General features: G+C 44.3%; 1 protein-coding gene across 1 annotated transcript in view; it reads left to right on the plus strand.

Moving 5' to 3' along the window:
- PDZD2 (PDZ domain containing 2) overlaps window positions 1-16,747 on the plus strand; it is a 386,629-nt gene that overhangs the window by 232,049 nt on the left and 137,833 nt on the right. The window contains exons 3-4 of the mRNA XM_011980798.1: window positions 3,892-4,393; window positions 15,956-16,098. Of these exons, the coding sequence (XP_011836188.1) occupies window positions 3,892-4,393; window positions 15,956-16,098 (645 nt within the window). The remainder of the gene's footprint in view (window positions 1-3,891; window positions 4,394-15,955; window positions 16,099-16,747) is intronic.

Raw genomic sequence — 16,747 nt, forward strand, 5'->3', positions numbered from 1 at the left:
AAAAAAAAAAAAAAAAAAATCTGTTTTTTCCAGGTTTATGTTTTGTGCTGTGTACCAGATCAGTACTGTTGGGATGGCTCACTCCTCTTATTCCCAGAATTCTTCCTGGGAAACTAGCGTTCACAATTATTAGAATGTGAAAACAAACAAGATGATCCATTTTAACACCCTCACTTTACAGATGAGGAAGCTAAAGTGCAGGGTTGACAGTGACGTAAAGAGAATTGCACAGTGGGCAGAGGATGGGCTTTGGGATCAGGCAGGTTTGGATCTGCTGCTCAGCAGTGATGTGAACTTCGGCAAGCTGATTGATATTTCCACATTGCACTTTCATCTTCTGTTAAGACAGTTCTTGGGTAAATCGTGTCTATAAGGCACTTACTCAAACAATGAACTCAAAATTCGCCCATAATAATACTATTCACTATGAACTCAAAATTTGCCCAATAATACTATATTCACTGTTTTTTGAAAATTGAGACACAATTCGCATAACAGAAAATTCACCATTTTAAAGTGTACATTTCAGTGAGTTTTAGTGCTAGGTTGTGCAACCATCACCACTATCTAATTCCAGAACATTCCTTCACCCCCCAAAACCCTGAATCTATTAGCAGTGAGTCCCAATTGCCCTCTCCCCCAGCTCCTGGCAAGCGCTAATCTTTCTGTCTCTATGGATTTGCCTGTTCTGGACATGTCATATAATGGAATCATACAACATACAGCTTTTTGTGGGCTGATTTCTTTCGCTTTGCATAATGTTTCCAGGTTTCACCCATGTTGTAGCATATAATTTATTCCTTTTTACTGACAAATAATATTCTATTATATGGATATATCAACATTTGTTGATCTGTTCATCAGTGATGGAAGTGGCAGACCCAGCTATCAGGTGTGATGGAAAACAGTTGCCATTGTTTTAATGGTTAGGTCAAAGCCAGAATGAGGATTTGGGTGTCCCACTTTCAATCTAGTCTTGTGTTTATGCCCTGCACTCTTTTTCATGACATCTGAGTACGTGTATTTTAAATAGTAGCACACGTGTATTTTAAATTTTAAATACAGCCTAGCTACCTACTTTTAGGATTTTATACCTTTCCGTGGATTTTTCCACTATGGAAAAAATGTTTACAATGCAAAGAAATGAAATCTATACATTATGGAAAAATTGTGCCGGGCACGGTGGCTCACACCTGTAATCCCAGCATTTTGGGAGGCTGAGGCAGGAAGATCACAAGGTCAAGAGATCAAGACCATCATGGCCAACATGGTGAAACCCGTCTCTACTAAAAATACAAGAATTAACTGGGTGTGTTGGCACACGCCTGTAGTCGCAGCTACTCGGGAGGCTGAGGCAGGAGAATCACTTGAACTCGGGAGGCAGAGGTTGCAGTGAGCCAACATCGTGCCACTGTACTCCAGCCTGGTGACAGAGTGAGACTCCGTCTCAAAAAAAAAGAAAAAAGAAAAATTGTGCTGAGAGACAGTTTTCATTTTTATTTTCGAGACTAGTGGATGGTGTTTTGTTTGTTTGTTTTTTTGAGATGGAGTCTTGCTCTAACACCCAGGCTGGAGTGCAGTGGCACAGTCTCAACTCACTGCAACCTCTGCCTTTTGGGTTCAAGTGATTCTCGTGCCTCAGTCTTCTGAGCAGCTGAGACTACAGCCACGCACCACCGCACCTGGTTAACTTTTGTATTTTTAGTAGAGACAGGGTTTCACCACGTTGGCCAGGCTGGTCTGGAACTCCTGACCTCAGGTTATCCTCCTGCCGCAACCTCCCAAAGTGCAAGGATTACAGACAGGCATGAGCTACAGCACCCGGCCTTATGGATGGTCTTAATGCCTCTTTGTCCCTCTGTATTTCACAGGATGACCTGGCGTCTGTACAGTATCTTTTATCTGTCTGGTTTTATACATGTATGGTTTCTAGCCTGGGATCAAAGAAGGATTTTATTGAGTTTGGTTCATGTTTGAGTCATGAGTGTCCCTTTGTTGTTGTTGTTCACTTTATTCCATGGCAAAAATTCAGAATTATTCTCTCCTTTGGTTAGACAGTCACTGTCATTCAATTAATGTGACCATTAGGTATGGGGAATATATGCCTTGGAGCCAGAATTTAGTGCATTTCAAGCACATGTGGTCACCTCTCCTTCCCACTCCCTTGCCTGCTACCTAAGTGAAAGCTCACTATGAGATGAGAGGAGGCCTTTATGACCTGGCCTCCTTCCCATGTAATGTAATGACTGCCCCAGCTCTCAGGTCTGATTTCCCTGCTGACAAGATCACAGAAGGCACGTTAATGTCTATTTACCTGCAGTCATCATTTCTTCAGAGGCAGCGCTGCACGTAGCCCCAGGCTTTTACTGCGTGGGTGTATAAGATCCAGAAGCAGATCTGATTTGTGAAGGATTTGGTTGTTGACACTTTTGCTTAGGAATGAGTGATGTGTAGAATGTGGCAAGATTCCAGTGGGGAAGGTGTTTTCCTGGGTTCATCAGGGATTTGTGCTACTTTATCTTAGGTAGCACAAGTGGAGGGTCCAGCCCAGCCTGGTTTCCTGACTTTGTGCAAGGGTTTTCTTTGCCAAAGCTTTGATGATCCGGTCCTGAATACCCCTAATTACTCATTTCATTTGATGTTGTATTTTCTTATCGTTCTTTAAGATCTGGGGCAGTTATCATGTGTCATGCTTCACATACCTTATCTCCTTTATATTATTTCCTGCTTCTAAATATCTGCCAGCCCTCACATATGAAAAAGCGGCTGACCCTGACCCTTGTCTTCTCCATGCTGAGCGTCTCTTATTCCTCCAGCTGTTCCTGGTTGACACGGTCTCCAACAGCCTTTTGTCCTGGTCCGCCTTTGTCTACGTGTTTTCCACATTGTCAGTGCTCCTCCTAATGTGATGTCCAGACTGGAAATGACACTCCATGTGTGCTATGATCAGCCCAAACTAGGACTGTTATCAAGACATGAGCCCGATCCTCATTCAACACAGTGCACGGTTGCCACCAGCGCCTACTTAGCCAGTTGCCTATTTGTTTTGTTTTGTGTTTTTAGGGACAGGGTCTCACTCTGTCACCCAGGCCGGAATGCAGTGGCATGATCTCGGTTCACTGCAGCCTCTGTCTCCCAGGCCCAAGTGATCCTCCCACCTCAGCCTCCCGAGTAGCTGGGATTACAGAGGCACGGACCACCACACTGGACTAATTTTTGCATTTTTAGTAGAGATGGGGTTTCACTATGTCGTCCAAGCTGGTCTCAAACCCCTGGGCTCGAGCAGTCTGCCCACTGGGCCTCCCAAAGTGCTGGGATTACAGGTGTGAGCCACTGTACCCATCCATCAGTTGGCTTTTAATACCAGTCACTGGCTGTTACCCCTACTCATGAGGCATAGGCTCCTGTTGTTGTGCTGTTGATGATTTGCTCCTAGGAGCAGAACTTGATACTTCCCCTAATCCACTCTATCCATGTTTTACCCTGGGGACTCAGAGTTTCATTCCATTGGAACTATATGGATGGGAGCCTAGCATAATTCCGATGCAAGAAATAGTGGGAGTGAAGAAGTGTTTTATTTTTTAATGATATGTTAGCACTGGCTCTGGTCCTAGAAAAATCCTTCTCCAACTCCTGATCCTATAGTACTTAAATTAGTCATTTCTAGTTCATGGGGTTTTGTGTTTGTTTTGGGAGTTTGAGAGTAATTGTTTGCATCAATTATGACAGATTAAAAGAGTGAATCGGGTGGTGAATCTCTTCAGGAAGCTCAATACCTCAGTCCATCGGCCGACTTGTTGTCACTTGGGTGGACCCTTGAATGCCTCTGTCTGCTGTGCTGTCCAGGAAGGGTGCATGGGGTTCTAACTGGCACCTGTCTGTCTGTTGCAGTTACCTGGCTGAGCAGTGCTGGAATGGCGGCTTTATCTACCTGATCATGCTGCGTCGCTTTAAGCACAAAGCCCACTCCACTTATAATGGCAACAGTAGCAACAGCTCTGAACCAGGAGAAGCACCTACCTTGGAGCTGGGTGACCGAACTGCGAAAAAGGGAAAACGAACCAGAAAGTTTGGGGTCATCTCCAGGCCTTCTGCCAACAAGGCCCCTGAAGAATCCAAGGGCCGCATTGGCTGTGAGGTGTCCAGTGACCCCAGCACTGAGCTGGAGAACGGCCCTGACCCTGAACTTGGAAATGGCCATGTCTTTCAGCTAGAAAATGGCCCAGATTCTCTCAAGGAGGTGGCTGGACCCCATCTAGAGAGGTCAGAAGTGGACAGAGGGACAGAGCATAGAATTCCAAAGACAGATGCTCCTCTGACCACAAGCAATGACAAACGCCGCTTCTCAAAAGGTGGGAAGACGGACTTCCAATCGAGTGACTGCTTGGCACGGGTAAGGTTTGGTTTGATTACGGGACCAGAATTTTATGTATTGTGTGTGTGTGTTTTTGCAGCCCAGCCCATGTGGGAAATACAAGCTGGGCTCAGAACCAGAATTTTAAAAGAAATATTGTTTGAAGTTGCTTTTAAGGTTTAAATAATAGACCTAAGGTGACCTCGCATTGAGAAGCCAACAAATGAATTAAGAAAAGTGATCGGAGGAGAATGACAAAAAAGCTCCAGTCATTTTATCCTACATAAATAAAGAACTAGTCAAGTGATCCTAAGTGGAAAACTCAAGCCTTCTGTGTTTGAGTCATGTGAGGTCCAGATAAAGTACTTAGCTGCATCATTATTTATCGCTGCTGTCCCCGGTGGAATTGCTGCTGCAAGGCCAAGAATTCCTCGTGGCAGTTGACACCACAAACATTTAAGCCTCAGTATTACACAGGAAGGGTATTCAATACACAGGGAAGCATCTGCTTTTATTTTTAGCAGTTCAAAATTAGTGATGTTTTCATGGGATCGTGTTATTACATTGCTGAATTCTAGGGAAGTTTGGAAGCTTGACAGAAATCTCTGATACTATGAAATCCAGCTGCGAGGGTCAAGGTTGGTTACCACACCTGCTTTGCCTTTAGGTGTATTCTGAATGATAAGGGGTAAGCTTCTAGCCTCAAATGGTCTCCCTCATTATCACCAACATTCTGTCTTATGAGGATTACATTTCTTTAGGGTAGACATGTTCATTCCAAGAATCTTCCTAGATATTCCTGCAGGCTGCAGTTGAAACGGTAAATTGCCGATGTGTATGCTGAGTGGTTTCTTCTCTGACTCAGGAGACAACCTTTAGGGATGAAAGAGAAAGTTATAAAGATGAAAATGGGTGTAGGAGTATCATGTTGAGGCCAGGCGTGGCGGCTGGTGACTGTAGTCCCAGCACCTTGGGAGGCTAAGGATGGTGGATTGCTTGAGCTCAGGAGTGTGAGACCAACCCGGGCAACATGGTAAAACCCTGTCTCTACCAAAAATACAAAAAATTGGCTGGGGACCTGAGTGGGAGGATGGCTTGAGTCTGGGAGGCAGAGGTTACAGCCAAGATTGCGCCACTGCACTTCATCCTGGGTGACAGAGCAAGACCCTGTCTCAAAAAAACAAACCAAAAAGAATAAAGTTGAGTTTTGTCTGCTGAGAAATGGTGCCCTGGGCATAAGTGTGATTTCTGCCATTGTAGCCAAATGTACAATGGGTTGAAAAGCATTACAGTAACCCCTCTCTCAAGAGGTTATGTTCCTTCATTTGAGGAGCGGGGTAATCTTCATAAAGCTGGACACAGAGAAGGCATTATTTGTAAATAGAATGTGTGAATAAGAAAATAATTGATGTCTCCATCAATGATTTGCTACCAATTTTATGAGTTCCCCCAAAAAGGATTAAGGACAAAAAAAAAAAGATTATAATATATACCTCTTCCAAATTAAGGGCTGTGAAAGTATTATAATGTGTTTCTTATCAGTGCGTACTCTATCTTGATAGGATTTCTTCCCTAATGATTAGATTGTGCATACACGGAAAGCCTAATGTGAGCAAAATAAGGTAGTGGGTATCGGCTCCCTTAATCATTTGGAGGTTTAAAGCACCAAAGAAGGTTGAATCTCACATACAGTCCAAAGAATAGGCCTTCATTTGACCTAGGACACAGTGGAAATAATTTGGAATGATTTTAAAACAAACAGGGCCAGGTGCAGTGGCTCAGGCCTATAATCCCAGAACTTTGAGAGACTGAGGCAAGTGGATCCCGTGATGCCAGGAGTTCATACCAGTCTGGCCAACGTGGCAAAACCAAAAATACTAAAAATACAAAACTTAGCTGGGCATGGTTGTGCATGCCTATAATCCTAGCTACTCGGGAGGCTGAGGCTGAGGCATGAGAATCACTTGAACCCGAGAGGCAGAGGTTGCTGTGAGCCAAGAATCGCACCACTACCCTTCATCCTGGGCAACAGAGTGAGACTGTCTCAAAAACAAACAAAACCTAAACTTTTAAGAGATTACTCATCCTCTGCTCACCTTAATTAAGCATAATAATTCTATTAATAAATTTAATTAAAATTGAACTTCTGGATTCGCTATTTGAAGACTACACATGTCAGAGTTCCTTTGCCTGGTTTTTATGCTCAAGGTCAAACATCCTATGACGTATAAATGAAAGAGTGAAAACAACCAAACTGCGATCCATTGCCTTTAGGGCATTTTTTTAAAAAGCCGTATGCCTATAGAAAGGGGAGACTTGCCATCTGGAATTTGCATTCTTTGTAACTGTTTATAATTCATATTCTGAGTTTTGGCACCGGGTCATACCTTTTGCCTTGGTAAATCAGAATGGACCACACGTTTTCTCAGGCTCAAATATTTTAGCACCCTGTTCAACCATAAAATTATCTTTATTAGGTGCACTTGCCCAGGATTAGTAGGGTTGGCAAAAAGTAGATTTTCACAGCTTTCCCCCGCATTCTGGTGGCACCCGAATTGGAACCAACAGACCTTCACACAAGACTGTTTAGGTTCTTGGGATTTTTATTTTTACTCCAGGACAGAGACCAAGGTCATGCTAAAATGGAATTTCCAGAAAAACAGAAAATGCCTATTTACCTCTTAAGCCTTTAGGGGAGAAAATTTTGTTCCATTTGAATAATGGGAGATTAAACATGTGAGTATTTTTCCATTTCTGCCTTTATAATGATTTAATATAGCTGCAAAAAATTAATAAATGACAGAAAAGCTCATAAGCATTCAGACCATTTTTGTTTGTCAGGCACTTCTTTTTCATAGACTGTTACTTGTTCTAAGAAAATGTTCCATTAAAATAAACCCTCAGTCTTGCCTTTTCCATCCGGTTCCCTCCTAATAGAGCAACAGGAGATATATCTCCTTTAAACAAATTTTTCTTTTTTAAAAATGGTATTTTCTATAAAACATTAACTCACAATAATACATATACAAGCAGATTACTATTTAAAAAGGCAAAGTTGGATTTATCCTCTGAAACAGAATCTCCTAGGACGTAGACAAACTATTTTACACATGAGTTCAAAGTTCCTCATTATCTTCTTAGCAAAGATCTTTACTGCTCTAAGATGAGACTTTTTGCGAATCTGCTTATATAGAACGTAATGTATTTTTGTAATGCTACATGTTGAAAATGAATACAACCAACTGTAGTCACATAACAAAAAAAGAATCCTACCACTTGCCAAGCAGGACAGTTTATTGATGACTGGCATGGGAATGTCTATGGGTACATTTGTAGTATTTCCCTAGGAATCGTAATCTACCCTGTACAGTACCAGACCCTTTTCCTATGCCTCCTCTGTAAGTGGTTCAGCAGAGTCTCATGCAGGCTGCCCGGATCTGCGTCTGCAGAAACGGGTAGAAAACTCAGAAGGAGCGTCACACTCAGAACATCTCCCTGATGAGCCCTCATGTTTGCATCAGAGGCAGCCTGAGGATGGTCCTTTTCCAGGAAGCCCCCTTGGTCACTGGGTGAACTCACATTGTCCTACATGGTAACATCTCCCAAGTCTGTGTGTGAGCCTTCAGCTCTCTCCTGAGCCCTGATGGCCACTGGGCAAACTTACATTGTCCTACCTGGTGACATCTCCCAAGTCTGTGTCTCAGCCGTCAGCTCTCTCCTAAGCCCCCTGAATTTTGTGCCCACTGCCTGCATGATGTCTCCATGTTGGATATTTCACATCATGCCTAAAACTTAGCGCATCCCTTTCTCATAGCACTGAACCCACTCCAATGCTCTAGGTCTCCCCGTCCCCAAAGTTTGCCCAAGCTGGAAGTTTGATGAGATTCAATGGGGGTGACCAACCATCCTGGTTTGTCCAGAACTTCCCCTGGTTTCTCACTGAAAATCCTGGGAAACCCTCCGTCCTAGGGAGACCGGGACAGCTGGTCATCTTGGAGTCACCTGAAGCACTTCCTGCTCCCTTCTGCTATGTTCGGTCAATCACCAAGTTCCGTCAACTGTAGCTCCTTTTGAAATCCTGCAGCTCACCCTCCCTCTCTCTTTACTCCCGTAACTTCAGGTCAGGGCTAGGCTGCTTTCATTGCGCCCCTGGGCTGTCATAGTGCTCCCCTACCTGGGACATCGCCCCCATTCCTATCCCATTCATCCACTGTCCCAACTGCCACCAGAGGGACCTTTCTAAACAGCACATCTCATTACTCACACACATGCACATAGGTGCACAACATACATGTGCGTGCACACACACACACTGGCTGAAACCTGTTTGGTGGGTCCACTTTGCCTTCATGGTTGTTACCAAACACCTTGTCAGTCATTCGAGGCCCTTTATTATCTGATTCCTGCTTAACTGTCTGCGTCCATCTCTCACTGCTTTCTTTTTTTCTTTTTTACCTTTACCAGTTTATTATATAATAAAGAATACAGATGAAGAATTGCATAAGGCGAGGTCCGGAGGGTTCCCAGCACAGGAGCTTCTGTCCCTGTGGAGGAGGGTGGGGGTGAGGGGGGTGCATCACCCTCCTGGCACGTGGATGTATTCACCAACCTGGAAGCTCTCTGAACCCCATACTCTAGGGATTTGTATGAAGGCTTCATCCTGAAGGCATGATCATTTGTTAACTCAAACTCCAGCATTTCTCCCTTGACTCCAGAAGATGGGGGTAGGGCTGAAAGTTGAAAGCTTCTCATGGCCTGTCCTTTCTGGTAACTAACCCCCATCTGGAAGCTATCCCTGATGTCCAGTTTCTTACGCTTTCTTCCTCCCTGATTTGGAGTGAATTCACTGCAAGCTTTTTCAAAAGCCATGCTTACTGTCACCTCTGAGCCTTTGCGAGTGCTGCACTCACTACCTGGTTTCTTCTTCCCTCTCCTGTGTCGCTGAGCTTCTACCTTTCCTGGGGGACCAAGCCTCAAGACACCCTCCTCTAGAAGGCCTCCGTGACATTCCTGCCACCTGCTCTGTGGTTAGCCGTCTCCTCCTCTGTCTCCTGCGGTACCCTCTGCTGGCCTTCATTCATGCCCGAGCCCCACGTATTCCAATTACCATTTGGCTCGTTGTGTCCCCAGTAGCCTAAGAGCAGAGCCTTTGATTTTTTAAAAATGTTTTATATATTTGGGGGATGGAGGTGCAGATTTCTTCAACGCATATATTACATAGTGATGAAGTTCAGGCTTTAACGTACCCATCACCTGAATAGTGAACATTGTACTCAGTAGATAATTTTTCAGCTCTCACCCCGCTTCCCCCTTTTCCAGTCTCCAGTGTCTATTATTCCACTCTGCATGGGCACCCATTGTTCACCTCCCACTTAGGAGTGAGAACATGGAGTATTTGAGTTTGTGTCCTGAGTTATTTCACTGAAGGTAATGGCCTTTGGTTCCATCCATGTTGCTGCACAAGACATGATTTCATTCTGTTTTATGACTGAGGAGTATTCTATGGTATATATCACATTTTCTTTTTTTTTTTCTTTTTTTTTTTTGAGATGAAGTTTCACTCTGTCGCCCAGGCTGGAGTTCAGTGGCGCAACCTCAGCTCACTACAACCTCCCGGGTTCAAGCGATTATCCTGCCTCAGCCTCCCAAATAGCTGGGACTATAGGTACATGCCACCATGCCCAGCTAATTTTTTGTATTTTTAGTAGAGAAGGGGTTTCACCATGTTGGCCAGGCTGGCCTCGAACTCCTGACCTCTAGTGATCTGCCCGCCTCAGCCTCCCAAAGTGCCGGCATTACACACATGAGCCACCACGCCTGGCCTGGTGTATACCACATTTTCTTTATCCAGTCAGCCATTGATAGATACTTAGGTTGATTCTATATCTTTGCTACTGTGAATAGTACAGGGCGGGGCCTTCTTTGTCTTTGTTTCCCATCTTAGCTCAGTGCCTTGTAGGTGTTTATGAAGGCCCCAAGAGTACTAGTCCTGGGAGATGGGACCCTGAGTTCCTGCCTCAGTTCTGCCATCCCCAGCACTGTGGCCTTCAGGTTGTTGCGGCCTTTCTCTGGCCTTCTGTTTTCTCACCTATAAACTAAGCATTTTGGTCTGATGACTAAGGGACTTCCAGCTCTGACATTATGCTCACCCATGTCTTACTGATCATTCTGAATAAGAAGGTGTAAGTAAACGGTTTCAGGAAAGGTTTGCAACTAGAGCCGGAGCACTTACTGTAGCAAGATTCTGGTTGGATTGTGTCTTCTCACATATGGGGCAAAGTTGCTGTTGCAAAGTTTTCTTTTTGGTTCCAGCAGTAATGAGGTCATTTAAATGCTGTGAGACAGCTCCCTTTAATGTACGCTCCTGTTTTGGTAAATAAATCCCTTCGTTGGCGTCAGTGAAGGGATGCATGTGTGAACTCACACAGTAATTGGCAGTTTACAGGAAAGGGTAACACTCCAACAACATTAGTACAGAAGACTGCATAGCATCCAGTTTTTCAGGGTTTGGCTTTTTCTCAATAGGCTGACAAAGTCTCGTTGCCCTTTTAGCTAATATAAAAGAAAACAAATGCCCAAACCATCTGTCTAGACAGGGGCTGTTGCAGAACTCGGTCTCTCCAACTGGACCAGGGTTCACACATTGAACACACTGGCAAACAGACAGATCTCCCATCTGTGTGAGCTTCTTAACCTCAGTCGCAAGGACTGTCATGGAACCGTAAGATTAGTGGATAAACATTCTATATTTGTTCCTTCAGTGCTATTTATGGGATATCATTATTATGTGGTAGACACTGTTGTAACTGCTAGAGAACTGGTTGGTAAGCAAGACAGACAAGGTTCTTACCTCACAGCGTTTACAGCATACCACAAACAATAAATAAGCAAATCCACGAATCACAGTGTCAGAAGCTGACGAGCCAATGAAATAAAACAGGGTGAAGTGAAAGCTGGCTGGGCAGTGTCATGGGCAGGGCGCTGGTTGATGTTGGGTGTCAGAGCAGGAAGATCTCAGTAAAGAGGCAATGTTTGAGCTGAGGATTGAGTGTCAGAAAAGGGCAGCCCTGCACAGTCTGGGGCAGAATGTTCCCAGGGAAGAACCAGCAAAAGCATCTGCCCTCAGGCAGGAACGATAGAGTGTTCCAGGAGAAAAGACACTGGGCACTAGGAGACGATTCAGGAGGTGTGGTCAGGGCTGGTTACAGAGGTTCGCATATGCCACCTTGTAGTTTGAACCTTATTCTTGGTCGGGTGGGAAGTTGTTGGAGGGCTTATGCTGAGTGCATCACAGCCTGTGTTTTTTAAACATTCCCCTCGGATGTTTGATGGAGGATCATGGATTGTAGGAGGTGAAGAGTTAAAAGGGAGACCAAACTGGAGCTGGTCACTTTGACAAGGGGGAGGTGGCGGGGGAGATGAGCTGAAGTCGGTGGGTGTGGGATCTGTTTTGGAACTAGATTCTATAAATAGTACTTGTGGTTCAGATGTGGGAGGTAAAACAGAAGGAATCAAAGGTACCTCATGGACGTTTGGCTTGTGGATCATCCTTAGCATGAGTAGAGGATAATGCTGTTCCCGTTGAGATGGGAAAGCCAGGAGCAAGAGAGGAAGAAGTCCAGTTTTGATCGTACTAAGGTGTATATCAGTTACCCAAGTGGAATTGTTAAAGGAGGTAATTGGAAATATCCTTAATATCGTTATATTTAAGTTGGCCTGTTAGTTTTTGGCCAGTACAAGTTTTAGCGTACTAAGTGTCAGACACTGGTTTTATTTTTTACTGAACGCTGCTGTAGGCAAATACATTTAAAACTGACAATTGTGGGCCAGGTACGGTGGCTCACGCCTGTAATCTCAGCACTTTGGGAGGCCGAGGTGGGCAGATCACCAGTGGTCAGGAGTTCGAGACCAGCTTGGCCAACATGGTGAAACCCTGTCTCTGCTAATAATACAAAAATTTGCTGAATGGATGTGGTGGTGCGCACCTGTAATCCCAGCTACTCGGGAGGCTGAGGCAGGAGAATTGCTTGAACCCAAGAGGCAGAGGTTGCAGTGAGCCAAGATTGCACCATTGCACTCCAGCACTCACTCCAGAGTGAGACCCTGTCTCAAAAGAAAAACAAAGACAAACAAACAAAAAAAACTGCTAACATTTACTTCTTGCTGCTTGTGTCTTCCTTTGTAGTCCTCTGAACTCCCTTCATTAAATGATCAGAAATTCCAAGGTGAGGAAACTTGCATTAATTTCTTTGGATACTCCCCTCCTATTTCCTACTTTCAATTTTGAAAAAAAAAAAGAAAAAAAGCTACGTTTTGGATAAAAGTGAAAAAGAAGGTCTGTTTCTTGACTAGTGTCGTTGAGGGCTATATTACAGACTGGTGATTTCTGCCCTCTGAAGCCAATTTTATTTGTTACGTGTTTTGCATGACTTTGTTTTTAATGAGTTTTGTGATTTGGGGCGGCTGGGGACAGGCAAATGGAGTGGATATGTGGGTGCTCTTGATAGACAGTGTCTTGAACTCTTAGGTCAGTGTATATATACATTCAGGCTGATATTCTATTCCCATGAACGTCATTTTGCATGTTTCTTGTCACAAGTCCTACTTCTAAAAGCATTTAAAAATTAGAAAGGAATGTACCTAGTATTGTCACATCCTTCGTTAACCATACTTACATGTTTTGTTTGACAAGGAGGAGGGGAAAAGGGGAAAAGAATGGTGGCGTAAACTAGTAAGGGGGATGGATAGGTTTTTATTAATTTGCGCTAAAACCCAAATAGATTTTCTTATTTTTGGACTCTTAAGAATGGTCCCTGTTGCTCTTGGGAAACAGGTCCACGGCTTTTCTGTCCTGGAAGAAACACTCATCTTCTAGACCCCAGCAGTCAGAACATATCTTCCATGGAAAAAAAAAAAAAAGCCACCATCCTACTCTCACGTGTGCCGTGAGGCAGCCACAGGGCTGTTCCCTATGCTGGCATGGGAGGCCCAGAAAGCCAGGACAACATCCAGTCAGCACATCCCTGATTCTGTTCTTTTCAGTGGTATCTGCTAGGCCATAGGGCCCCATTGGAAGTGTTGAAAGTTGCCATCTTGGCGGCTGTACTGATCCTCAAGAGTGGCTTTTTGGAAGTAGTAGAGCAATGAGAGACTTAGAAGGCCAGGGAAGATGTTTCTGAATGGGGAAGGGAAAGGTGTTCCAGAGGTCAGAGGCAGCAAACCAAAAACCGTAGAGTCCAAAATGAGGTGATTGGATGAAATAGAGATCGTTGACAAGTTCATGAACTACTGTGGTAAGCCAGTGACTTCTGAAGTTACATTTGGCCAGACAGGCTTCATTTGACTGTGGTCAAGGGATGGAGGAGATAGTTGGCACCAGTGTCTGTTCCTGGGATAGCAGAACCCCACCGAACGGTGCGGTACCCGAAGGAGTGTGGGATCCAACAGGTCTCTGTCTGCTAATAATTTCCCCAGACATTCCTATTGCTGCACATCAATGACTGCTCGACATCTGGTTTTTTTACTGTTGCATGAAGTTTCATTTCAGTTTCTGACTGTGTATTTCAGATTTTCTAAATGCCACACATTCTTTCTCCTTTGTAAGCAGCTTGAACAGGCAGGTTGCCTATTTCTAGGGGGCTGATGGCTTTGTCCATGTTGGACCTTAATGGTTCCATTGGACTTTTCATGATGGATATTAAAAGCAGATGGCTTTTGTTTCCTATGTTGTTTCATATGTCATATGTCATATGTCATTTGTTTCATATGAAAATGGCTTTTGTTTCATATGTCTTGTGAGCCAGGCCCATATAGCTAAGGCTAAAAAGAACTACAGGGGTGAGTCTGAAGTGAGACCCCAAAGTAAATCACTTTGGAAGGTTTTGCTTTCGTTTCTCTAAATAGCTAAGGACTTGGGAGAGTCAATGGTTTTGCAGTGAGCATATGTGTGTGTCCTTGAGTGAAGCAAGCAGAAAAACGGAGGATAGACCAAGGCAGAAAGGCTATCAGCAATCAGATGGCTTAGAGACATTGATTAGTTTGTTTATTTATTTATTGTTTTTGGGTTTTTTTGTGTGTAGGGGGGGAGGTTCACCTCCACCTTCCAGGTTCAAGCGATTCTCCTGTCTCAGCTTCCTGAGTAACTGGGATTACAGGTGCCCAGCACCACGCCCGGCTAATTTTTTTCGTATCTTTTTTAGAGATGGGATTTCACCATGTTGGACAGGCTGGTCTTGAACTCCTGACCTCTGGTGATCTGCCCACCTCAGCCTCCCCAAAGTGCTGGGATTATAGGCATGAGATACCACACCCGGCGTAATTTTTTTTTTAAAGAAGATTTGTATAGGGGTTGAAGCATTTCTTAAATGTATTTAGGGAATGTGCAGCCCAGCGTCTGTGGCAGTGGGTATCAAATTCATCAATTAATTTTTTGTTTTGGTTTCTCTATTAAATATCTCATTTATGTGTTTTAAGGAAGTTTGAGATTCAATTCAATATGGTGTTTTTTGTTTTTCTGTGTGCTTGTTTGTTTGGTGATGGAGTCTTGCTTTGTCACCCAGGCTGGAGTGCAGTAGCACCATCTCGGCCCACTGCAACCTCCACCTCCAAGGTTCAAGTGATTCTCCTCCCTCGGCCTCCTGAGTAGCTGGGATTACAGGAGCTTGCCATGATGCCCAGCTAATTTGTTGTATTTTTGATAGAGACGGGGTTTCACCATGTTGGCCAGGCTGGTCTTAAACTCCTGACCTCAGGTTATCCGCCTGCCTCAGCCTCCCAAAGTGCTGGGATTACAGACATGAGGCACGGTGCCTGGCCCTCAATACGGTATTTTTAACATAAATATGCTTATATGTGTATATGTAAGTAATATAGTTACCTATCAACATTTATTTACTGGGTGTTGTACTGCCACGTATTTGCACAAATATTTAATTCTAAGAACAAACCTGGAAATATTAAATTCCCAATTTAGAGGCAAGGAAACTGAGACTTTTAAGCATTAGGTGGCTTTCATAAGTTATAAATGACAGAGCTGGGTTCCAACTAGTTGAAGTCTCCTGGCACCAAGACCTGAGCTTTGCCTTCCTTTCATCTTTATTAATTAGTAGCTGTGCAGAAGTCAAAGGAACCCAGAAACAGTCAGTGTTTACATGCACAGTGGCATCCAGGTTTCAGGCAGAAGCAGCTTCACTTAACAGGACCCTGTTCAGGAAATTTAATCATCACTGTGCTGTGCTGCCCATAGTATAGTCATTAGCCACAGGTGGCTCTTGAAATTTAACTAGAATTCAATTCAGTTACAAATTCAGTTCCCCAGTTGCCACTAGCACATTGCAAGCATGCAATAGCCACCTGTGGCTGGTGGCTCCATATCGGATGGCTCAAATATAGAACATTTCCATGATCACAGAAAGTTCTGTTGGACAGCACTGCCAGCCAAAGACTTGGGTCCAATCGGCAGAATTCTTTTCTCCTGTGATAATCTGTGATTATCTGTTGACAAGTGATGGATATCCGGCCAGACGTGACAGCTCCGTTCTCCCGTGTCAATGCCGTGTGTCTGTCAACCTCCTTCATGGTGTGCTCACTTTTTCTTCCAAGGAGGAAGTTGGCCGAATATGGAAGATGGAGCTGCTCAAAGAATCGGATGGGCTGGGAATTCAGGTTAGTGGAGGCCGAGGATCAAAGCGCTCACCTCACGCTATCGTTGTCACTCAAGTGAAGGAAGGAGGTGCCGCTCACAGGTGACTAGATAACCCTCTCCCCTCCCCCGTCCCTCCGCTTCCTGTCCTTGCCCCTCCCTCCCCGCTGGTGCAGGCCCTCTTCCACTTGTTCAAAGCCCTGGTGATTACAGTTCATAAAGATTATGCTGGAGCACAGAAGGAAACCAGGCAAGAGTGGTTCGAATTGAACACACCTCTGAGCACAGGAAATGGCTAATTGCAGAAGGTACTGCAGGATCTTCTAAAACAAGGAGAGATTGGATCTCTTTATAGTACAGTTTTAGTTTCAAGTGAGTGTTACCTATCCTAACGTGCTGAGACCATACGAGACTGCTTACTGAGGATATGCTGCTGAGGAGAACACCGCATTCCTAAGATCTTAACTCCTATAAGACTTGACTAATGACCTGGGAAAGTGATTGGTTTTCCGTTTGACCACAGAAGCCCACAGCACTGGGGCTTCACTTGTCAGGTCTATCAGGATTTCAGGCATACTTAGATATATGTATCTCTCCCATACAGATGTGGAAGGAAAATTAAGTAAATGTGAATTTTTCTCCTTACGATCTGAAAACAACTCATACCTCAAAACTTCTTTTGTAGGTCAGGTGCGGTAGCGCACACCTGTAATCCCAACACTTTGGGAGGCCAAAGCGGGAGGATTGCTTGA

Source organism: Mandrillus leucophaeus, unplaced genomic scaffold (genome assembly GCF_000951045.1).
Source record: "Mandrillus leucophaeus isolate KB7577 unplaced genomic scaffold, Mleu.le_1.0 Scaffold218, whole genome shotgun sequence".
Taxonomy (NCBI): Eukaryota; Metazoa; Chordata; class Mammalia; order Primates; family Cercopithecidae; genus Mandrillus; species Mandrillus leucophaeus.